At 37.4% G+C, this 26,602-nt stretch overlaps 1 protein-coding gene across 2 annotated transcripts in view; it reads right to left on the bottom strand.

Moving 5' to 3' along the window:
• ncam1b (neural cell adhesion molecule 1b) overlaps positions 1 to 26,602 on the bottom strand; it is a 120,757-nt gene that overhangs the window by 6,799 nt on the left and 87,356 nt on the right. For both annotated transcript variants that reach the window (XM_083549389.1, XM_083549390.1), the window contains 4 exons: positions 24,965 to 25,090; positions 8,885 to 9,009; positions 7,384 to 7,564; positions 883 to 1,078 (listed from right to left, as the gene is read on the bottom strand). In XM_083549389.1, coding sequence (XP_083405515.1) covers positions 883 to 1,078; positions 7,384 to 7,564; positions 8,885 to 9,009; positions 24,965 to 25,090 — 628 coding nt within the window. The remainder of the gene's footprint in view (positions 1 to 882; positions 1,079 to 7,383; positions 7,565 to 8,884; positions 9,010 to 24,964; positions 25,091 to 26,602) is intronic.

The raw sequence follows: 26,602 nt of genomic DNA, 5'->3' as shown, positions 1-26,602 counted from the left end.
ACTGAAATGTGTATGTAATGAAGATCCTCTATGACGACTGGTTGCATGGTACAATTCAAAAAACAAAACTCTAGATCTAATTCTAAAATGATTTAAAAAAGTCCCAATCACAGACTAGGACTATGTGCTGCTGAATATCAGTCCAGACAAAAAATAAAAAAAAAGGTACCTTTATTACTTTCATTTTGTACTTGCAAGACTCACCATTTAATTTATTAGGAATACCTTTATGCCTGCAATTAACCAATCAATCAATTAGCCGATCATGTGGCAGCAGCGCAATGCATATCATGCAGATCACTTTGTAGTTGATGTTGTCTTCAGACTAAATTATGACTTTAAAGTATTTAGCATAATGCAACATAAATTGACAATTTTGGAAAATAAAATGCCTCAAATGCAGGTTCTCAGCTATTTTCCTTTCACTATGATTGTCAGGATGATGGGCATGAACTACGTTTCCCATCAGCCACTGCTCCTCACCAAACCATGTGACATGATTGTTTGTGCACCTGTTTCACATTAACAGCTAATTAGCACTTGTATAAAGACTCAACTGTCATGTTTGCCTTACCATGGTTGCTGTTGTTTTCCAGAATCCTGCTCCTCATGCTCAGGTTTTTAGAGGAAATCAGACGTTTTTGAATTGCTCTAACAGCAAGAACCAAGGGATCGCTAGTTTTCCACATTCTGAAGCTCTCAAATCTTGATTTTATGCAATGTACTGCTACACATTTGAAACACTGTATATATATATCAAATACAGCCTTTTGCTTAATATAGGATATATTGATGATACACAACAAGCCAGCTCTGGCCTTTGTAGTATACATTCCCAGTTCAGGATACACAGTGTCATAAATAAACACTCAATCTCCTTACGCAAATGCAGTTTTTGCTGCTTCTACATCCTTGCCCTTCGGACCGGTCCCGGGTTTGCCACAGAGGCACATTAGCAGGCCACACTTGTTGACAAAGCAGCAGGTGGCGTCCACGACCAACAACAGGACCACACACACCAGGATTAGGATCCCAACAATCAGCCCTGTGCTCAGGCCTGGGCCGTCCTCCATGAAGTCTGGGGGGAGACAGAGAGACAGAAAAGATAATGGCAGATAGAGAGAGAGAGAGATATTATATATATATATATATATATATATATATATAGAGAGAGAGAGAGAGAGAGAGAGAGAGAGAGAGAAAGAGAGAGACTAAGCAAACTGGTTTAAGATTATTTTACAACCAGAAAAAAGCATATAAAATAAAAAGAATATAAATAATTAATATCTAATACTCACACTACAGTGAATATAAATCAGTTGCTATAACATCATTATTTAACTTGGCCTAATGTGACACCAGTTTAAATCAGATTTTACCACACTAAAAAATGACACTTTCTGACACAGAGGTGAAGCTAATTTGCCTTCAGTATTTTGCCTCTGAATCTTAAACTGTTTGCTAATCGCTTTACATTAAATCAAGTACTATATATTTCTTAAAATTCATGACTGGTTTATGCCTAGGCTGAACATACCGTATTGCCAACTCATTAAGTTTTGGTACAGTGTGTCTTTGAGAGAACACTCAAAGGTCAGAGGCAACAGCACTACCTGTCTCAGGTTGCTCTTGTTATAGCCTTTCTGAAGTTATACTCTGGTTGGTGAACAAGCTGTTCTGGAAAATTTTCAATGACATGGACAAACAAACAAAAATCTGCAGATCATGTATACTGACTCATCATTAGCTGTATTTTCTTTTTTTTTTTTTTCCAATATGCGTCCAAGCTAATTCTAATTCGGCATTAAGGCAGATGGCTGTTAGTTTACTTCCTACATGAAAGCAAATGTCAATATCGGATCATCTGTTCTGTGATGTCAAATTTTGCTTTTATAGCAGTATAACATCAACTTGTCTGAGAAAAAATCCCCATGCTATCCGTATGGAAACTTTTCAGCAGAAATCTTGTCTTAATGCTTCATGTATACTTCTGTGTACTTTACATACTGTTGGTGCAAAAAAAGGTTGCAAAAAGGTCCTGCACTTGAATAAAACACGAATGCATTCGCTATAATGTTTACAAAAAAAATCTAAAATAAATAAAGGATTCTGAAAGAAAGAAGCAGCAGACAAACCATTTTATGGTCAGATAAGAATATATGAGATTAATAAAGAAAATGTCACATATACTGCACATATACATTTAAGGTGTTAGAGTTCTATTTCACAAAACGGTGTACTCACCAGCAAACATCAGCAACAACTAACATGACGATGATGTCAGCTGTCATAAATGCATTTGCAGGTACAAAAGAACATCAACAAACCGCTGTAAAAGCGAACATGCCGTTGTACTGTGAGATTATATAGATGGCGCTAAATGAATAGGAAATGATAATGCAGGCAACTAATTTATATATACATTTATAGAAAAAGTATTTAATAAATCCAGATATGCACATGCCTAGAGGGTACATGCCAGTGTTTTTGTTGTTACTCTTATAGATTCGCAGAATAACAGTCTGAGTTGCAGATCTCCGCAAATGTTTCGGTGTTATAAAGTCTGTCTTTAAAGATCATATAATGTACAATTTATACAGTATTTCAGCAGTTAGAAAATTAGTTGAATATGTACAGATAAGCAGAACCAGATTTTGCTGCATATAAACCTAGTTTAGTGCTTTCCATTCCTTCTTGGCTGTACAGTGCACTCGGCTGAGAAAAGAACAGAACAGAAAAGAAAAAAAAAATATTGTGCTCTATAATATAGACATGATCAATAGATACTGAGTTGTCTGTTTTGTTAATTATGTTAATCCACACTCCAAGCTCAGTTGTATCGGCACAGATCATCAAATCATTAGCGAACGATCCAGCCAGGATGCCCTGAACACAAAAACACCTCTCGCTCATAACGCTAATCAAAGCATTGACAGCAGGAACAGTGAGAGCACCATCGGCAAGAAGGTGCACATCACTGAGGAGCTGCCGAGTGTGACTGAAGAACACCCACCCACACACGCGCACACACACGCATACAAACGTGGCAGAGACACAGAGAAACATATACATTGAGATTGCACAGGAGGGAAAAAAAAAACATAAAAGGTACAAGGATATTGTAGAAAAATATATTGCATGTGTGGGAATGTGATGATCCATCCATATCCAAGACCAGGCACAATGACACACAACAAACAGAGAAAGGAAGAGGGAAATGGGAGGGAAAAGAGAGAAGAAACAAGAGAAATAACAGTCAAAACCACAGAAATAAAGCTCGGGATTTAACCAAAAAGTGAAATGATGATGTGGAGGAAAGCGGAATGAAAAAAGGCGCAGAGTAGAAAGCTGGCGCGCGTCAGGGTAGTGAGTGATTGAAATGGTTAATGCTCTGTTAATCAGGATACAATCCTTCAGAGCAGTGTTCATCACATACAAACCTGGATGCTGAATGTGTTATTCGAATCATTATCTAAAAAAGCAAGCGGGATCATTTATAAAGTGATTATATCTAAAAATAGAAATGGAAATAAATAAAAAAAATAAAGTTCAGAGTACAAAACAAACAAATAAATAAACACTTACCCGACTAGACATAAAACAGAAAAAAGACAAAGGCAAATGGCAAAGACAAAAACATCAGAATTAAGACCTTCATAACCTAAATCTGGGTTAGAAATGGAAATAACACAGATTTCAGCAGTGATGAACTCATCCAGGCCTGCGAGTGAGGAATAGCGCTCTAGAGAGGGAGCAGAGGGCTGAACATGATAGATGACTGCGGCACCTGAGCCCTGTTCCACCGAAATCCTAACGAGATGTGGTTCATAAAACAGAAATCTGAAGCGAAATCAGTTCAAGGATTTAAGATTCAATTTGTGATTAAGGAGTAAACTAACAATGCACGTTAATCCTTATTGTAAAGCACGTTAGTTCAAGTTTCACCCAGGACACATACATATAATTATAATTGTCCTATAAAATTGCCACTTTCTAAACAATGAATTACAGTTTCATCTATGTATATATGTGAGTATAGGTGAGACCACCCCTCACATTTCTGCAACAATTTTAGTAGAGCTTCTCAGAGGACAATACAATAGACATAAAACCTGGATATACTTTAAAGTAGTCAATGTGCAGCTTGTATAGAAGTATAGATTTATTGTCCTCTGGAAATAACTCAACATACAGCCATTATTGTCAAAAATACTGGCAACAAAAGTAAGGACACCCAAAGTGATAACAACTATATGTCATGTAACCATGTCCTATTCATCATGTTAATTTTTTTGTCTGCTTGACAGGACCATACAAATCTGTATTAGAGCAGTTACAATTTGGAGTACAATTCTCTCATACTGACCACTAGATGTTCAACATGGCACCTCATGGCAAAGAACTCTGAGGATCTGAGAATTAGAGTTGTTGCTTCCCACGAAGATGGCCTCGGCTATAAGAAGATCGGTAACATCCTGAAGTACAGTGGCCAGGGTCAAACAGAGGTTTACCACTCTGAACAGGCCTTGCAAGGTTCTAAACTATCTTCAGGCAGCCTACATCCACAGAAGATCTGTGGTAAGTTCTCGAAGATATCTAAAACAACCTACCCTCCAATGAACCTCAAAAACTGTACGCAAGTGTACCTAGAAGAATTGATGCTTTTTTTGACAAAACGTGTTTACACCAAATATTGATTTGATTTGGATTTCTTTTTTGTTCATTTACTTTCATTTTGTTAATTGATAAAAATAAACTATTAATGCCTTCATGTTTGATATTATTCCTACTTTACAGCATTTTTTTATGCCTGCCCAAAACTGCTCTGCATGTATGTATATGTACAGTATTCTTATTAATAATCGTCTGATCATCTGTAATAGCAAATGGTTTTATTGATCTGCTGTCGTATTGAATTAATTTTAGTATTTACTACAATCTCCACAACATGTCTATACTCTTAACCCATGGCTTTACCGGGTTATCAGGGTCTGTAGGGATGGACGTTGTGTTAAATACAATGCGATATGTTATATCTGGTTTGACTTGCTTCCTGGGTGAAACAGGGCTTAGACTAGGGACGGATTTGAATGCACTTTTGTAGACACTAATTGCTGAAGTGAAATAATAAGTATGAAATATGTACAATATATAGGTTGTAATTCATTTAAAGTATACTATGGTGCTCAGTATTCCTGGTACCAGTTAATATAATACCAGGATTACTAGTTCAATGGAAATACAATAAAACACTGGAGGTTTATTATAATGTGGTTGCGAAGTCTCTACTAAGCATGTAAATGTGGTAGTCTGGAAAAACCCAATGCATTTTGCATTATAGATTATAAGTAAAAACAACTCAAATTAGCCATAATCAGGTTTTGGTAGTGTTAAATTGGGTTCTACCTCACCCCAAATAATGGACAGAGGTCTGAATGCCTTCTCAATACATGGTGACTTTTCATGTGACAGTAATATCTGCCTTTCTCTTTAGAGCTTGGAGTTCATGAAACATGATCACGTACATAGCCAAAATGTTTTACTTCATATAAAATACTCAACTTTATATAAAAATCATACACTATAGTGCAAAACGTTTGTTAACACGTGACCACAACACTCATATGTGCTTTATGGACATAACTCCCCTCACTGTTATAATAACCTCCATTCTTCTAGGAATGCTTTCCACTAGATCTTTGGCTGTGGGCATATGTAATCATTCATTTAATTTCATTTTATTTGTTAAGGTTATGTGGGAAATTCAGTCAGGATTTCAGTGCAGGACACTGGAGTTCCTCCACTCCAACCATGACAAACTAACTATTGAAACTCCCTTTGTGCACAAGGACATTTTCAAGCTGAAACAGTTCTCTAGTGATGGAAATGTTTAAATGTAGCTTTGTAGCATACAAAGACAATCTAGACTATTGTGTGCTTGTGGAAGAACCGCATTTGAGTGTGATGGTCAGGTGTTCACAAACCTCTTGCCATATAGTGTGTTTAATACATAATCGAATCAATATCAATAGTAAAGAAACCAATTTACCAAATGTGGATGTAAAATTAGCTGAATGCTGTTAATAAATGCAAGTATATTGGGCAAAATAATGCTGAAGTCAGAGAAAACTGTGGCAAAAAACTAAACTGACCTAAAAAAAAAACAACCAAACAAAAAAATCTCCAGCCTTCAGGAGAATCTACAGAATTCAAAACTTTTCTTCGCAGTAGAAAATGTCAAAATTTCTCAATGGGTTTTCCCAGGCTACCACACTTATATTCTGTAGAAATAATTCAGGAGGACTGCAGTATAGTATAGTATATATAGATATCTGGTGTTAAATATATGATAGATTAGAAAAGCACTCTAAACCTCATTCTAAAACACTTTCAATGACAAACCTTCTCTTTTAAACCTGTGCTTTATCTTAAAGGAATACACTACCAACCAGAAAACAGTTTCAGAAATCTAATTTCCATGGACACCCCTGTGGAGGCACCAACAGGCATTTGGCTGCAAGTGTCTCTTATTGGCATGCAGCTCAGCAGCACAAGCATGAGGGGTATAAGAGCGAAACAAACAGGCTTTGGATCCCACCCACATTCATCCTGCCGGGCCACAGGATGTGCCCATCCAAGTTTCCTACGTCTACCAAGCTATCCCAGACTGTTAATAAGAAATGCTCTTAGGACTGTGCTATACCAGATGCTCATTAGGTTGAAATGAGTCAAGTGAGTCCAACTGTGACCTCTGCTCATCTGACCAGCCTGAACTCACTCAACACTGTTCACTTTATTGCTCGGAAGCTCAGCTTTGACACAAAAATGACTCTTGGTAATGACCTGGTCTGGTCTCAAAGCGGAGCAGAGCTTCATCTTCCCCGGTCTTCCTTAATGTGGCTGGGAAGAAATAAGAGTGACCAACGGTGCAACAGGGACAGTGACTCAGACAGCTATAATAGTGCCAGAGCTTCTGGCATTATTATCATGCGCAAGGTCAGTGATGGAAGAACACCATTGCAAGACCTCTACAATGGCTTGATGCCCCTCTTGAGTTTGAAAAACTCTGATATCAAAGCGAAAATATTCTTCCTCTGCAAACATTCGCTGTTTTTATTTAAAGTAATGCCCAAACACCAAAGTAACAAACAAACAGTTGCTTGCCGTGACTCAGCATGCATCATAATGCAAGTGGCCGAAGGGTGAGTGTGAAAAAAGGCGATTTCTCACTGCATTCACGTATCTTGTGCTATAACAGTTCTGAGTCAGCTGTTAATGTTGTGCGTCAGTATGTGTCAGCAAGGAATAAATGGACTGATGGATGGATGGATGGATGGCTGGATGGAGGGGGGGATTTGGGGTGCAAGAAAAGAAGGAACTCACCAGGAGTGGTGGAGGGCTCAGAGGATGTGCGGAAGTTCAGTGAACCAGGCTGTGATCTGCCCTGTTGATTCTCTGCCACCACCGTCACGTCATACTCGGTGTTCCAGTCCAGGCCGCTGAGCAGGACGTGTCCTTTTGTGCTTGGGACACGGAACTCATCTTTCCAGGCCAAATCCTTTCTCTATATTAAAAACAGCATGCAGACCCGAAAGTATTTCAGATAATTCACATTGGCCTGAACCATGTGGAAGTTATGTGCTTAAAATGTATGCACATTATTTTAGCATGTATCAAATTCTTGATAAAAGAATTTTTAATCAACGTTTTTGAAATGCTCAGTTTCGAATTGTCAGGAGCGTTGATTCATTTTCTGTAAGTTAGACTTTCATTTGCAAGGCTTATAAATTTTTTTTTAATTTTAATATATTTTAAAATAAAATTTAGTGTAGCGCTAATAATATTAGTTACACACGGACTTCTAAAAATGACTTTCGAAATAAAGTGATTTCCTTTAAAAAGTGTAGTGAATGCAAAAAGTATATTTAAAGAATATTTAAAGAATAGTGATATTGTGAGGGTTCTTTGATGTGATGTTTATTTAGCATGTTTGGAAGGAGTCTCCAGTACCAACCCTTGTTTTAAGATTCATATGTAAAGCTGTAACAAAATGTTTTGGTTTTCTTTTTTTTCTTTTTTTTTGACCACAAACAGCATTTTTCTTGTTTCACTTCAGAAGGAAGAAAAAAGCTTTGTGAGGGAACAACTGTTTATAGTAGAAATCTCCTATATATCTTGTATATTAAAAGTACTGATATACAAAAGATATATTTGTGCAATTCAGCGTTCCATCCTCTTGCACATCATACCTAATTAAAGAACAGTTTTTGTACCGTTATAGACAGTGAGACTCTTACTCCAGGCAAAATCTCGGCTGAACCATGGGTTTTCTCTTGAGGTCTTAAAACAGGTTTTTATTTAACACAATTTATAAGTACGCTTTAAAGTAAAGAGAAACAGCACGGTTTTTGTCTGAAATGTAGACGAGTAAAAAGTACTATTACACATACAAAAGTAGGGTAGTAAATTTTGTACTTGAATCTACTTAAGTACAGTAATGAAGAAAAAATACTCCCTTACTGTCCACCACTGCTACGATGAGTTACTAAAAATTGAAATCACTGGCAAATTGCTGTGGTATAGAAGGAAACAAAACTTTCAGGCTGTGCTGTTATTAGAAAAAAATCAACAGACTTTAGCATCGTAAAATGTCATTACTTTGTGCACTCTGTGCATGTAACATTTTCGTGATCTTGGTATTATTAAACTCCATCTGGGTGAAAAGTTCATTGGGGATTTGCAAACTTTAAATTAGTTTAATCTCTATTATACCTCTACATACTTTGACAAAAATGTGGTTCCTTGCACTCTTTTATTAGTTTCCCAGCTCTTCGGCTATCCTTTTGTTTTTTTAACTCCTTTTTCAAAACCTGGAAATACTTACAGCTTTGTATCGAATGAGGTAGTGTGTGATGGGTGAGCCTCCATCATCCTGCTTGATCCATTTAACTCTAAGTGCATTGCCTTTGGACTGTAGTGCTCCCTCCAGTTTAGGGGGACTGGGCTCCCCTGGAAACACACACCGATAATACAGTGAGCAAACACGAAGCCAAAACCTCAATTTCATAAGTGTGAAATAGCAAACAACCGACATTGATATTATTTCTAAGCATATGTTTCTGACAATAATTTGGAGATAATATTTATTACTAAAACACTAATGTGTGCTAAACTTTTACTGTGCCCAGTACACTCTAAGCTATAAAGTGCACTGCTATAAGAAATACAAATAATGAATAGACCGCTGTTTACAAGCTTTTTATGAGTGTGGCAGTGTAGAGGCAACTGTGCAGCCGAGGATGTTCTAACATTTTCTACTATATATTATGACATCCAGATGTCTGATAGCATTTATTTTCAACTTTCATTACAAATGATATTAATGACAACAACTTCATTGCATATTTTGAAATTTGGAGGTATTTATTTGGCTGCTTCTAGCTTTACTGGCTGTTCAGTCAAATTGAAACAGACTCCTCAAGTTTGTGCAAAACCCTTATAATCCAATTGAAATCGAATCCATCGGAGTGCCATCTAAACGCACGCTTCAATAAAAGATTAGACACGAGAAATTTTTATTTTTAAAGCCAGTTAGCGTTCAGTATCACAAATCTGCTTGCAATGAAACAGGGACCAAAACAATAGTGAGGAATCTTAAATGTTAAAATAAACGTTCAGTTTAAATATTTATTTTCTTGAACATATATTTTAAAAATGTACATGTTAATTTACAATTTTAAATGGAAAAACTGTCCATTTTAATGTAGTCTCATTCTTTTGGCTCCTACTGTATAAAAAGGAGTTTTCTGAGGTTAAATTTGGTTTACATGTATATTCTGGTTACAGACTAGAGTCACATTTGAAGTTGGCAGCTATGATCTGATTACGAACTGAATTTATTGAGCTCAATACGTAGTTTCATTACATATAGAGCCTTCAAAAACGTGACATTAGAGGTGTGTGCAATTACACTTGGCAGATGGCATGGTTTTGAACATCCTTAAACAAATCAACTGTTATTTAAGGTTTCTTGTGGACAAAAAAAGGGGCAAACAAATTTGATAGAAAATTTAGCCTGTTTTTGATAGAATAAAGTTTTCCCAAACCACCACACAGATAATGCCTCCTATAAAGTGCATTGGAAGATAAAGACATCCAAAATATACGATTACAAATGTGTCATTTTTGAAGAAATCTAAAAGTCAAGCACTCTCGCTTTTTTTTTTTTGGGCGGATATCAGATACATATTGCATTGGGTGCAATGGTGAAAAAAAAGCAACATAACCTCTGCTTCATGGACCATTTTTCATAATCCTTTAGAGATTAATGAACCATGGATGCTAATGTGATTCCCTACATTGGTTAGACATTACAAAATGGCATTCGAAAAAATTTGCAGGGAGCTTCGTGTGTAAAGACTATACGCGGACTGACAGCATTGAAAAATGAAGGCCTTTTATGCCACATTAGTGCAGTGATTAGCTATGCTTGTTTAAAAAAAGAAAAGAAAAAAAAATCATCACACTTCGGACACAATCGTACTGCTTTTAGAGTGGTTTTCTGATATCTTCTGCACTTTTAGAAGTAGATCCTGTTTACAAGACAAAATCCCTAGTGTTGACTAAATACCTGCAGTGCTGAATTAATTATTACAGCATTAACACTCCCAGTGTGAACGAACGCCTACGCTATTTATACATCTCCAGCTGGACTTGCATAACCAATAGGTGTTAGTTAAATGCTGTAGATGTTAATTTAAGGCTTGCGATTTTGCTGAACAAATGAAAGACTTTGGAAAATTAAGTGTCTGTTGGTTCAAGACATTGATGTCTACGCTGATGTAATACTGAAGTTATGGAAAAAAAGATCTGTGGCACAAATGTACAGTAGCTTATTATAGTTATTTTTTTTTCCTGTATTAATGCACTCAATATACAGTCATAGTACACTCTAAATCACATCTGCATTTTTATGTAAAGACAGACTTTGGTCAAAAAAAACAACCAATGAAAAAAAAGAATGCTTCATAATGGATTACTGTTCAAAACATCTAACTGAATCAATGTTGCAAAAGTAAAGGTGAAACCCATGTTAAATCTGCAGCTGGGATGGAAATGAACCGTTACAATCAAACCCGTGCACTTAAATTATGTTTTAATGAAACACTTTTGTCTTTCAGCTGTGTACTGTTTACAGGTCCTGATTTACTATTACCAAATATCTAGTACTAATTGGTACTGATGCATTTGCAACCTGATTAATAGTTTAAGTTAATAGTTTTCAAAAAAAGAGCTCAATATCCAAAATAAAAGCAGGAATCAAATGTCCTATTGTTATTAATGCACTATTCCTATTAATATGGCAGGATAATAGAAAACTAAAATTTAATTTCACAAGTCAAAATGATCGGTTTAAATAACAATGGTATCCGAAGAGGCATGTCTATCATAACTTCCCTGCGATAATAAGTTACGTTCCATTTTTAATGAATTCCTGTCGTTTAAGTACAATTCCAGTGGCTTTCATGACAACTGTATCAAAAACATGATCACAAGTTCTATCGTTTACTATTCTGAAGAATTCTAATGGGAAACCAATGTAGTTCTGACTGAAAGGTCATAAATGCTTGGGGAGCAAAGATTTTTACCCTTAACTCATTAAAATAAATGAGATAATTGAAAGCTGCTTAGACAAATGATAAAAAAACTATAAAATCTCTAACTATTTCGCACTTACAGTATATGCACAAATGCCTCCAATTGTACTGTATATTCATTAAGTTATAAAAGCAAAAGAGACAGGTTGGGATATTGTGTTTATGGTATAAAAATAACCTAAAAACAATTCTTAATACTGTATCTATGGAGCTATACAGTAATCTTGCACAATTTTACTTCAACTGTTATCAAGTGACATATGCAAACCTTCAGTATAACTAGTGATGACTTAGCCCCTATATATCTCACAATGTTTATCGAAATATAATCATAATCGCAGTCTGAGCTCTTCCAATGCTGAGTTTCTGATATGTTGTACGGTAAACAGTAGGAGATCAGGTAAGCAGATTTCAGCCATTATGCCCCAGAAAGCTGGAAGCTTATTCCAAAATTTTGGCACAGGCCTAAAAGAACCTTTTAAGTTAGTTTAAATGCTTTTTATAAGTTAGCTTCTGGATTTTTATTTATTTATATATATATATATATATATATATATATATATATATATATATATATATATATATATATATATATATATATATATATATATATATATAATTCCAGCTTATTCAAAAAATAAATAAATAAATAACAATAAATATATATATATATACACACACACACACACACACACACACACACACACACACCCATTTTTTTTTTTAATTTCTATTAATTTTGTTATTTTTTTATCATATTAAATTTGCATTCTAACAGTTTATTGCTCTTGATTTCTTATAATAATATTTTTTTTTCTGTTTGCTACTTTTTATGTTTTGTGTGGAGCACTTTGAGCTGTATTTTATATATATGAAAGGATGAAAGGTACCATACACATATTATTATTATTATTATTATTAAAGCCATAATTAGCAGGACTGCAAAACAGAAGCAAAATCTAATTATATACTTGCGAAATATTGAAACACATTGGCCAAGTTAGACTGTATTATTGATTTGGTTAAGGGCTCATTTGCATGCTGAGGTCTTGTGAGATATCAGTATTGCCAAAACCAAAACTAAAATAACGATTAACAAGCACTATATTCTGCAAGCCTGCGTTACAGCCCAGGATGAATAGATACCAATATGTATCATCTCTCAAACTCTGGCTGCCACAATGTTTATAGCAGCAGTAAAAAGGAGAGAGGATATTCCTGGGTCATCTACATGGCAATGCCTCTGGGGAATTGTTTTCAGCTGTAGAGCTTTTGAAGATGCTTTTTTCATGGTTGGAAAGACAACGATAAATCTTTTTATCTCAGCCCCCATGTTCTCCTCAGATAATATTCAAAGCAGTCAGAAAACGGTGCTCGCTTAAGGGAAGTGTGTCAAAAAAAAAAGAAAAAAAAAAAAAACCTGGGGGCTGGACAAATCTCTTGAAGTAGATTGAGGAGTTTCAGTTCGCCTATAAGGTACCGGAGTGAGGGGTGGGAGGGGGGGTTCATGAGGGAACAACTTTAGGAAATTTCACCGATTTTTGCCTTGACTAATCCTACTTGTAAGAGCTGCAGATCGAGAGTAGAGCAATTACCTTCTGTTCATCAGAGTGGACGACATCCGTGGCACCATGCAAGCCACGTGACAAAAGGTGCACCGTACACACACACATGATTGGTTGAAAGGAAATTGGAAGTCACATGGAAAAAACAACAAAAGAAAACATAACAGATGAAATGATTATGGACAAAAAACACAAAGTCAAGGTGTTAGAGCCAGTTAACACAATTACACAAAGACATGGATCACACAAATACACAAAATATTATTGAGTAACAGGCTAAACATTAGATAAAAATATATAATTAAGTCCGGGATAGTCAGCTCCACTGAATTCAAATACAAACCCAGCAAAATATTTCAGCAGGCCAAAATAAATTTTTGCAAAATGGTTATACATGTGACAATAAACATGGAAAAAAAAAGTGGCAGCATCTTTGAAGCAAGGCAGCGGTAACGGATTGCGGTATATCCATTAACATGCGTTTTTGTTTGTCATTTAAGCTCCATTTTAGAGCCAGTCTCCAAGTGGAAACTTTCACAGGGTGGGTCATGCGTCTCTGTTTTTGAGGCTCAAATCGTTTAATCTCAATTTAAATAATTGTTCAAATATTTAGAATTAACAACTAATATTTTGATTTGTTTCATTAATTTCTTCTTCTTCTTCTTTCGGCTGCTCCCATTAGGGGTCGCCACAGCGGATCATCTGTCTCCATAACACCCTGTCCTCTACATCTGCCTCTTTCACACCAACTACCTGCATGTCTTCCCTCACCACATCCATGAACCTGCTCCTTGGCCTTCCTCTTTTCCTCCTACCTGGTGGCTCCATCTTTAGCATTCTTCTACCAATATAATTCATGTCCCTCCTTTGCACATGTCCAAACCATCTCAATCTCGCCTCCCTCACCTTGTCACCAAAACAACCTACATGCGCTGTCCCTCTAATAAACTCATTTCTAATCTTGTCCATCCTCGTCACTCCCAACGAAAACCTTAACATCTTCAGCTCTGCTACCTCCAGCTCCACCTCCTGTCTTTTACTCAATGCCACTGTCTCTAATCCATACAACATCGCAGGTCTCACCACAGTCCTATAAACTTTCCCTTTCATTCTTGCAGATACTCTTCTATCACAAATCACTCCTGCCACTCTTCTCCACCCACTCCACCCTGCCTGCACTATTTTCTTTACTTCTCTAACACATTCTCCATTACTTTGCACTGTTGACCCCAGGTACCTGAACTCCTCCACCTTTTCCAGCTCTTCTCCCTGCAACCGCATCACTCTACTGCCCTCCCTCTCATTCACACACATGTACTCTGTCTTACTCCTACTGACTCTCATTCCCCTTCTCTCCAACGCATATCTCCACCTCTCCAGGCTCTTCTCAACTTGCTCCCTACTCTCACCACAAATCACAATATCATCCGCAAACATCATAGTCCAGGGAGACTCCTGTCTGACCTCGTCCGTCAACCTGTCCATCACCACTGCAAACAGGAAAGGGCTCAGGGCCGATCCTTGATGCAGTCCAACCTTCACCCTGAACCAGTCTGTCGTACCTACTGCACACTTCACTGCCGTCACACTGTCCTCATACATGTCCTGCACCACCCTCACATACTTTTCTGACACACCTGACTTCCTCATACAATACCACAACTCCTCTCTTGGCACTCTGTCGTACGCTTTCTCTAAATCCACAAATACACAATGCAATTCCTTCTGTCCTTCTCTATACTTCTCCATCAACATCCTCAAAGCGTTCCTCTTTTCCCTGGCATGAAACCATACTGTTGCTCACAGATGGTCACCTCTTCTCTCAGCCTGGCTTCCACTACTCTTTCCCATAACTTCATGGTGTGACTGATCAACTTAATTCCCCTGTAGTTACTGCAAGACTGCACATCTCCTTTATGCTTAAAGATCGGTACCAGCACACTTCTTCTCCATTCCTCAGGCATCTTCTCACCTTCCAAAATCCTGTTAAACAACCTGGTCAAAAACTCCACTGCCATCTCTCCTAAACATCTCCACGCTTCTACCGGTATGTCATCTGGTCCAACCGACTTTCCACTCTTCATCCTCTTAATCGCTGCTCTCACTTCCTCCTTACTAATCTTATCTACATCCTGCTTCACCAACTCCACATCGTCCAACCTTTTCTCTCTCTGATTTTTCTCATTCATCAGCTGCTCAAAATACTCCCTCCACCTTCTCAACACACTCTCCTCACTAGTCAACACATTTCCCTCTCCATCCTTTACTGCTCTAACTTGCAGTACATCCTTCCCAGCTCGGTCCCTCTGCCTGGCCAATCGGTATAAATCCTTTTCTCCTTCCTTAGTGTAAAACCTCTCATATAGCTCCTCATATGCCTTTTCCTTGGCTTTCGCCACATCCCTCTTTACCTGCTGCCGCATCTCCTTGTACTCCTGCTTACTTTTCTCATCACTCTGTCTATCCCACTTCTGTTTTGCCAACACCTCTTTCTCCTTATGCTCTCCTGCACTTACTCATTCCACCACCACGTCTCCTTGTCTTGCTTTCTATTTCCAGATGTCACACCAAGTACTTTTCGAGCTGCCTTCCTCATCACTCCTGCAGTAGTTGCCCAATCATCCAACACCTCTTCAACACCACTGAGCCTCTGTCTGACCTCTTTCCTGAACCTCACACTACACTCTTCCTCCTTTAGTTTCCACCATCTTATTCTTCTTTCTGTCCTCACACTCCTACTCTTCTTCTTCGCCTCCAAAACCATCCTACAGACCACCATCCGGTGCTGTCTAGCTACACTGTCCCCTGCCAACACCTTACAGTCTCCAATCTCCTTCAGGTTGCATCTCCTGCATAGCACATAGTCCACCTGTGTGCACCTTCCTCCACTCTTATACGTCACCCTTTGATCCTCCTTCTTCTTAAAATAAGTGTTCACCACTGCCATTTCCATCCTTTTAGCAAAATCTACCACCATTTGCCCTTCCACATTCCTCTCCTTAAAACCATACCTACCCATCACCTCCTAATCACCTCTGTTTCCTTCACCTACATGCCCATTAAAGTCTGCCCCAATCACCAATCGTTCTTTCCTAGGTACACCATCTACCACTTCATCTAATTCACTCCAGAATTTTTCCTTCTCCTCCATCTCACAGCCAACTTGTGGAGCATGGGCACTGATGACATTTATCATCATCCCTTCAACTCTCTTCACCTCCACTACACTCTTACTGTACTCTTCCTTCAGAATCACCCCTACACCATTTCTCTTTCCATCCACACCATGATAAAACAGTTTAAATCCACCTCCAATGTTCCTGGCCTTACTTCCTTTCCACTTGGTCTCCTGAACACACAGCATATCTACCATTCTCCTCTCCATCATATCAGCTACCTCTCTCCCTTTACCCGTCATAGTACCAACATTTAAAGTACCAACCCGAACCTCTACTCTCCTACACTGCTCCTTTTCCTGCCGTCTCTGTAGATGTCTTCCTCCTCTCCTTCTCCTCCTTCGGCCAACAGTAGCCCAATTTCCACCGGTACCCTGTCGGCTAACGATACCTGTGGCGGTCGTTGTTAACCCGGGCCTCGACCGATCCGGTATAAGAGTGCACTGGCTTGTGCATCCATAATGGCTGGGTTATTTGTTTCATTAATTTACTTTAGTTTAATGGCAACTGGCTCCCTGGTGGTCTAGTGGTTAGAATGCGGCGCTCTCACCGCTACGGCCCGGGTTCGATCCCCGGTCAGGGAACCGAACCCCCAGCCATTAGGGTTGCACAAGCCAGTGCACTCTAAGTGCCGGTCCCAAGCCCGGATAAATGGGGAGGGTTGCCTTAGGAAGAGCATCCAGCGTAAAAACATGTGCCAAATCAAACATGCGGATCAGGAATATGGATGATCTGCTGTGGCGACCCCTAATGGGAAAAGCCGAAAGAAAGTTAGTCTTAATGGCAAATTAGCAAATCTCACTACACATAATCTACACGAATGCTTAATATTAACAATTGAACTTTGCCAAAACTTTCAAAATTGGATGAGAAGGGGCAAGCTTGTTTTAACTGCAGTCAGTCAGCGCATTCCACAGAACTCTCAGAACCCCCTCCCAACAGCAATTACACACCTCAGCAGTTGTAAGAGTTCACCCCAAGTAAAAGGCTCCCCGCTTTTTATTCTCTGCACTATCCAAAGTCCCTCCATAATATTTCGCATGTAATCTTACGAGAACTTGCATTATTTACTAAATGTACTTTTTACATACCCCAAAAGAAGCCTTGTCAGTGTCTTCTTCTTAATGGTTTGAATCTAAATAACTGTTTTCAATCTCCCTGTCTTAAAACACTCCCTGTTGTTCAGCTTTGTGTCTGCTCAGAGTTAACCCCCCTAATTTTTCCTACATGAGTACATTTACTTCATGTTCTTTTCTCTTAAATGATTTTTCCTATATTTCTCAAATATTCCCAATTCCACCATATTAGACACTTCACTCTATATGGCTGTATGCTTGACTACTTTTGTTGTTATTTTATGGTGTGTTATACTGTTTATATTGTAATATGTATGTATGTATGTATGTATGTATGTGTATGTATATATACAGTGAGGAAAATAAGTATTTGAACACCCTGCTATTTTGCAAGTTCTCCCATTTAGAAATCATGGAGGGGTCTGAAATTGTCATCGTAGGTGCATGTCCACTGTGAGAGACATAATCTAAAAAAAAAAAATCCAGAAATCACAATATATGATTTTTAAACTATTTATTTGTATGATACAGCTGCAAATAAGTATTTGAACACCTGTCTATCAGCTAGAATTCTGACCCTCAAAGACCTGTTAGTCCGCCTTTAAAATGTCCACCTCCACTACATTTATTATCCTAAATTAAATGCACCTGTTTGAGGTCGGTAGCTGCATAAAGACACCTGTCCACCCCATACAATCAGTAAGAATCCAACTACTAACATGGCCAAGACCAAAGAGCTGTCCAAAGACACTAGAGACGAAATTGTACACCTCCACAAGGCTGGAAAGGGCTACAGGGAAATTGCCAAGCAGCTCGGTGAAAAAAGGTCCACTGTTGGAGCAATCATTAGAAAATGGAAGAAGCTAAACATGACTGTCAGTCTCCCTCGGACTGGGGCTCCATGCAAGATCTCACCTCGTGGGGTCTCAATGATCCTGAGGAAGGTGAGAAATCAGCCCAGAACTACACGGGAGGAGCTGGTCAATGACCTGAAAAGAGCTGGGACCACCGTTTCCAAGGTTACTGTTGGTAATACACTAAGACGTCATGGTTTGAAATCATGCAGGGCACGGAAGGTTCCCCTGCTTAAACCAGCACATGTCCAGGCACGTCTTAAGTTTACCAATGACCATTTGGATGATCCAGAGGAGTCATGGGAGAAAGTCATGTGGTCAGATGAGACCAAAATGGAACTTTTGGGTCATAATTCCACTAAACGTGTTTGGAGGAAGAAGAATGATGAGTACCATCCCAAGAACACCATCCCTACTGTGAAGCATGGGGGTGGTAGCATCATGCTTTGGCGGTGTTTTTCTGCACATGGGACAGGGCGACTGCACTGTATTAAGGAGAGGATGACCAGGGCCATGTATTGCAAGATTTTGGGGAACAACCTCCTTCCCTCAGTTAGAGCATTGAAGATGGGTCGAGGGTGGGTCTTCCAACATGACAATGACCCGAAGCACACAGCCAGGATAACTAAGGAGTGGCTCTGTAAGAAGCATATCAAGGTTCTGGCGTGGCCTAGCCAGTCTCCAGACCTAAACCCAATAGAGAATCTTTGGAGGGAGCTCAAACTCCGTGTTTCAAAGCGACAGGCCGGAAACCTGACTGATCTAGAGAAGATCTGTGTGGAGGAGTGGGCCAAAATCCCTCCTGCAGTGTGTGCAAACCTGGTGAAAATCTACAGGAAACGTTTGACCTCTGTAATTGCAAACAAAGGCTACTGTACCAAATATTAACATTGACTTTCTCAGGTGTTCAAATACTTATTTGCAGCTGTATCATACAAATAAATAGTTAAAAAATCATACATTGTGATTTCTGGATTTTTTTTTTTAGATTATGTCTCTCACAGTGGACATGCACCTACGATGACAATTTCAGACCCCTCCTTGATTTCTAAGTGGGAGAACTTGCTAAATAGCAGGGTGTTCAAATACTTATTTTCCTCACTGTATATATATATATATATATATATATATATATATATATATATATATATATATATATATATATATATATATATATATATATATATATATTTTTTTATTTTTTTTTCAACTATTTTTTACTACTTAAGGTAATGTATTTGCTTGAATTTATTTTAGTGCTTGATACTTGCATGATTCTTGATGCTGTGCTCAGTGTTTAAATAAAGCTTCCTCCCTATATTTCCTGTTAAAAAATTTAAGCTATAAATCTTTAGTAGGCTACTTGCGCTTATTTCTTTTGGTTGCATGATTTATTAAGCTGAATATGTCCTTCTGTGTTTCAGCTTGAATTTTTCTCTCACATTTCTTGTCATTCTCAGCTTAATCTTGACTGCTCCATTGACTGAGTTTCCTCTTGCCCACTTCCCCTTCTGTTCATCTGACACTAAAAATATCATTATTTTACAATCATTTTAATAAAGTGCCTTAATTCTTAACTTATAGTTTCAAAACTATTATATCTACACTCTATATATGTAGAATTCTCAATTTTCAATACCTAAACTGACTACTGCCAGGTTAGTGCTGAGTGCTGTTACCCTGAGTATTGCTAAAATACTGCTACTTGCTAAAATAATGCTGGCATAAAGTCAATTTCTCAATCAAGGGCTACAGTGAAAATGAAAATCATTAGATTTTAACAGGTAGAATTTGGTGTGGACTTGGTTCTTGGTTGGAGTGAAAACCTGCACCCACATGGGCCCTCTGTGGAAAAGATTTGACACCCCTGAACTACAGCATAAGTGACATGAAAACTAAAAAATGAACACATTTTCACAGAATTTCATTGTTTTTTTCATTTCATATACCCTTTCTGATCTGACAGAATAGCTTCTTTTAAAAAGAAGAATGTGAAATGAGACCAGAGTCCACTGCGCTAGTCACGAGTGCTTGCATGAAGCACCACTACAAAACATAACACCTGTTTTGTGCTGTCTAATTCACAATCATAAACAACTCATTAATGGGTAAGAATTTCAAAAGTAACACTTGTTGCCTTTTTATTCAAGGAATTTGATTTCACCTGATCTCTAGATACTGAATACGGCAGAAACTCCATGTTGTGCTTACACAATATTTCCACAGAAAAAAAAACAAATGTTTGCAGTTCTAAACTTTTGATTAGCTTGTCACAGCAGGGGATCTGAACTAACAGACTTTCAAAGATCTACACCTTGATTCATACACAGCACGATACTTAATTACAGAATGAACTAAAGATGTGAAGAATTTGTGTTGGTACTGTCATAATTCTGTTATAACGCTGTTTTAATGGATATCAAGATGCTGCTTTCATTCATTCCTTGACCTTGAATTCACATCTAATTTTAACAGTTATATAATTACAGTTTTTTTTTCCCACAATTGATTAATTATTAGTTTTTTTAATAATTAATTTATTCAGATTTTTGCCTGCATAGATAAAAAAAAGAGAGGAAAAAAAACTTTATGTGATGACTAAACAAACCTGTCTTGTCAGGGGAACAAAATGAAAAACTGCCATCTGGGAGCATAAACATGACACGTTTCATAAACTCAGTTAATGTAGAAAAGCTTAACTCTGGAGGTATAAAAACCATGTATAAAGAACAAAAAACTGTTCTTACTGGAGTGGAAATCAAGTGTATCCTGAAGATACATTTTATTCATGTACATCAATGCGGTTTCCGATTCACGGGTCTGTAAATGACTTACGTATAAAACAGTAGCCTGTGTAATCCAAAGAGAAAAAGTGGATGGGAAACAAATAAAAACAAAAGAAAAACATTAAATGTTTTTTTTATCGACTATGGTCTGGTACCTCCAACACTTTAGTTTAGATATAGGGGCAATATGCACTTGCTGTCCATCATGAAACACTGATATGAAGTTTGGTATAAACTGTAATGCATATAACCAGCCCATCTGGGAGAGTGTGAATTAATAGAAACATCATCGCACAGCTCGCTGCATTTAATGACATATTTTCTAATTGTTTATGAAACCACAAACCAAACACACATGCACACAGCCACCAGGGGGCGCAAGCAAGCCATAACCTTCAGGGCACATGACTACACGGTCCAAAAACATATACACCTATTTGTAGAAGAAAAAAAAAAAAAGCGATATCATGTTTTTTGTTTTTTGTTTTTTTGGGATGAGTTTCATCAGCAAAATGTGAGAAACTCATGTGGAGAACAGCTGCACATTTGCACGAACACTGATGTATTATTCATCCGTGAATTTGCTTAGCAGGAATATCCAATGCAGGCATTTAGATGTGTCAGAAAATTATTTGTGACTGATTTATTTTTTTTTTCAAATACACTACACAACAGCAAAAGCTGCATAGAAATGATCAAGTTATACTGAGGACTCGAAATATTTTTAAATCATTATTCCAATCTTGAATGTCAACTATAAAGTTTATACTGTTAAAAAGGAATTAAACTTTTTCCCCCAATAGATTTATGGTTATTTTATTTTATCAGTAGTCTTATAGCTTGTCATGGCACCCTGAAAGTTAAAGCAGCACATTTCTGTGATTTGTGTTTGGTCTTGAGTCTTGAGTTACTGCTTGCAGACTTTTCCATGTTCTCCTGTGTCTGCACGGGCTGCCTCCGACATCCTCCTACTTCCCAAAAACCCACCAGTAGGTGAACTGACTACTCTAATTTGCCCCTAGGAGTGATTACAGGTCTACCTTCACCCTGAGAAGGATAAACCAGGTGCTGAAGATAAATGAATGAACAAGGTAAGGTGAAAAAATGTCGTTTATACGAACACCTGGCCTCATTTATCAATATAAATTTATATGGAAGTCATTTGTTTGGTATATGTAAAACATTTTTGTATCTTATTCTTGACTGTGTGTACAGTACATTTACACCTAAAAACAATAACTACTGACTAACTTCAAATCATTTCATTTGTGATACCCTTTTACTGGATTTAACATTTAGATTATTTTGTCAGACAGCATTAATGAAACTTAAAAGCAATTAGTCATTTCACAATAGATCTATGTTTAAATAAAAGATATTGAGTATTAAAAAAATAGTTATACATAGTAAAAGGTGCCATGGCATCTAAAATTACAAGAAAAGCACCTAAAAAGAAAAAGAAATGCAATAAGTAAAAGTTATTTCAATGAGTCTTAAATACATACACACACATTATATGGACATAATGTTGTGGACACCTGATCAAATTAAATCCAATTCCACATTTAGTCCCCATTTGCTTCCACTAGATGTTGGAGTGTGGCTGTGGAGATTTGTGCTCACTCAGCCACAAGGGCATTAGAGTTAAGTCGAGTGCTGATGTAGGCTGAGGAGGTCAGTGGTACAGTCAGTGTTCCAATTCATCTCCAAGATATTCATTGGGGTTAAGCTCAGAGCTACAGAAGAGCACTCAAGACCATCCACTCCAAACCATGTTAATCATATCTTCATGAACATGTGCTTTGTACACAGACACTTTGTCATGCTAAAACAGGTTTGGGTCTCTTAGTTGGAGTGAAGGGAACATTTTATGGTACAGCATCCAAAGACTTCCTGTGTGGTAACGTGTGGCATGAAAAGTCAGGTGTCCCAAAATTGTGTCCCTGTGTGTGTGTGTGTCGGTGTATATATAACAAATTAGAGCTGTCAAAATTAACATGTTAATAACTTATTATAGAAATTTCCCCACTGTGGGACGAATAAAGGTTTATCTTATTAACGTAAAATTAATTTGACCGGCACAAATTTTATTAACGTGCGATTAATGCAGCACGCATTTCTGTTTAACCATTTAAAAAAAAATTAAATATATATATATATATATATATATATATAAATAAAATACGCAAAAGTAAAACCTTCAAAACAACACACATTTATTCACAAGATCATTTCTGTACTCAGATATAGAAAAATAAAAGATAAAAAAACCAAAAATAATTTCAACATTTGTTTTACTGATGCGCCAAGTCTCAAAACAAGCACCAAAATCCGCCACGATGCACACATACGGCATTTAAAACCGTCCGTGTGGAAACATAGCAAAAGTTCGGTTTGGTGTCCTGATTTACGAAATTTAAAACACCATAATTAATTGAAAACATTTAGAAAAATATGTTTGTCTACATGCTCTATGTTGAGTATGGTTTCACTAATAATATACATACATTTGAATAAAGCATCCATTTTTAAAAAGGATTCATTTAAGGTACATTTAAAACAGATAAAAATGTGCGATTAAGTTGCGATTAACTATTTTAATTGATTGACAACCCTATCTATCTATCTATCTATCTATCTATCTATCTATCTATCTATCTATCTATCTATCTATCTATCTATCTATCTATCTATCTATCTATCTATCTATCTATCTATCTATCTATCGCATAAATTTGGCAAAATAATGTCAACTTCTGCGTTTTCCATACTTTTGTGTATCATCAAATGGAAATCTGGTGATTTATGCATAGCTGGCATTTACCATCATATCAGCATTTACAACCTTTTTAAAACTAACTGATTAATGAGACCCATAATTGGTGTACTAAAGTGAGATTTTCTAAATTTAGAGTCTATAACAAAGCACAAAATAGTTTACGAGATGCATCGTCTATTACATAAAGATCTCCCCTCAACGATGGAGATGATTTTTCAAAACATATTAGCACTCTTTAGTGGAAGGAGCAATAAACGTTCTTAATTTGGCATACACTCGGATCCCACACAAAAAGCATTTTATTTTATTTATTATTTTTTTTTGGACCTCCAAGATCCTTGTCTGTGTGTAACTCCCAAATTATTCTAGGGCCAATATGGGTTCCCCTTTGGATTTTCCACTTTCCTTGCACATCTTCAAATGCAGTAGATGTTTAATGTAAATGGGTGAGCGTGTATGTGTGTGAGCATGGTCCTCATTTCAAGGTATGTTTCTCCCTGTTGTAACATTTACAGTACATTTTTATCCTGAGCGATTTATAAATTGCTCCATCAATATGTTCTAATACTGGTTCATTAAGACACAGGCAAACATCTAAAACTCTGTTGGGAGAAAAATAGCCAGAGAGCAATCCACCAAGACATGGATCCACCAAGACCTTGACCTTACTGAAGATAAATCAATGAAGCTGTACTTTCGGTTGTACTTTAGTCTCTGTATTGTAATTTAAGCTGGTTTTGGTGTTTAGTTGTTTGTCCCAATGGCCATTATCTGATATGCTTGTTTCTGAACCATGCTGCTAAGCAAATTTCCCATGTGAACCATAAAAAAAACTGGCTCATATCATCGAGTCTGGCACTTCTACATCTAAAGCACAGACGAAGAGTGTAGTATGAATCTCGTGCTCGAGCATTCTAATTAGTGTGAGAAACTTGCTGCTCTGAAAGCCGTCCCACTGAGACTCGATGTCGACTTGCCGCTTCCCGCAGCCGGGGTGCATTTTAAAGTGTCGATGGAACATCTTGAGCTTTATAGAAAGCGGGAAATAGCATGGAAAGCGACACTACTCACGAACAGGCTCTGTCTTGAAGGCGACCAAAGAGCTGCTCTCGCCTTCTCCTTTGCCGTTGATAGCAGACATCTTGACTTCGTACTTCGTGTCTGGTTTTAAGCCCGTGATTGTGACCGCTTTCAGCCCTACAGGAACAAATTGTATTTCGGGTTACAAAAACATCAAGCAAAGACAAAGTAATCGAGTGTCGAGATAAGAGTCACCTCATAAAACATAATCATCGACTTTAAGATGTTACAGCACGTACTACTTCGCCTCGTAGTAGTAGAGATTCTAGAATGCAAATAGAAGCTCGGTAATCAATAATCATCTTCATAAAGTCATCGCCTCGCATGCGTTATTTTTCATCGATCATGCTCCGAGCTCCTTTGTTTCGTTCCTTGAGCAGCGATTCCATATGATGATTAGGGGAACCTCTCAAAGGAGCTGAACATCTTAGCCTACTGGCGATCACTCAAACTGTAATGAACACGACTGACAGCTCAAACTTGACATCTTAATATATCTATGACAGTCAAATAATGGACCGGTAACTAAATGAACTTTTGGATGGTTTTATCATTGAATTAAAACAAATGTTAAATAAGTGGCAAGTTTAAAGTTATGTATGATTATTTGTGGGTTTTTTATTTATTTTATTTATAGATCTAGATACACTTTACGAGCACAAGTATTGAGACACATGACTTTTCCAGCCGTATGCAGTTCTTATTCAAACTGTTCAGACAAATTTGGAGGTACACAATTGATTAGGATGTATAGAGGAGGACCAAACCTGGACCTAAGCGACAATGCCCCTGTGAACAAAGCTAGCTCCATGAAGATATGGTTTACATGGGTCAGAGTGGACAATCTGCCCTGAATGAGCACAAATCTCCACAAGAACACACCTAGATGAAGTGGAGCATCTAATGGTCAGGTGTCAACAAACGTTTGTCTATATAGTGTATCTATCTGTCATGTTCTTCAATCAACTATTTAGCTGGTAAACAATACTTATTTTGGAGAGGGGGTTTCATACTCTTACATATAAAGAAAGGCTAAGAATTACACAGAAGAACCTTAATATACTAGACAGACAGAAGATAAAGCAAAAAAAAGCCAAACACACATACTGCACAGTACCGTATAGACTGCGATAACAGACTTGTGTGCTTTCCCTATTTTATTTATCGCCACTGTTGCCAACCAAAGCGACTGTCATTGAGACAGAATATTTTTTTAATTCCTAGCAGAATCTAGACGTAAGCACACAATGTTTTTATAGGTTTATAAAAAAAAAAAATAAAAAAAAGAAATGTGGATAGAAGAAAGAAAACAAGGTTTGGGATCAATCTAATATTAGCCCCTCAGTGAAGAAGAATCCCATCGTCTGCACACAGAGCAAAAGTAAGCTATTCTACAATAACAGCATACTTCACATCAATAGAAGATGCATTTGAAAAAACATTTCAGGCAGTCTGGACAAAAAACAATAAATCGATGCTAATGCTATAAATTGCTTTCTAGTTGGGAGACCAATAATACACACCAGTAGCGCCAAAATAGCATAAATTTAATTTTCATCTGATTTAGTGGGCAAAAGTGGCTCTAATTTTATACCATTCGCAATAATAATTTCAAAAGTTAATTAAAAC

The sequence above is a fragment of the Silurus aristotelis genome (genome assembly GCF_946808225.1).
Source record: "Silurus aristotelis genome assembly, chromosome: 8".
In the NCBI taxonomy this organism is placed as follows: domain Eukaryota; kingdom Metazoa; phylum Chordata; class Actinopteri; order Siluriformes; family Siluridae; genus Silurus; species Silurus aristotelis.
The sequence above is the reverse complement of the archived record's forward strand: the minus strand, read 5'-3'. Positions and strand labels throughout refer to the sequence as shown.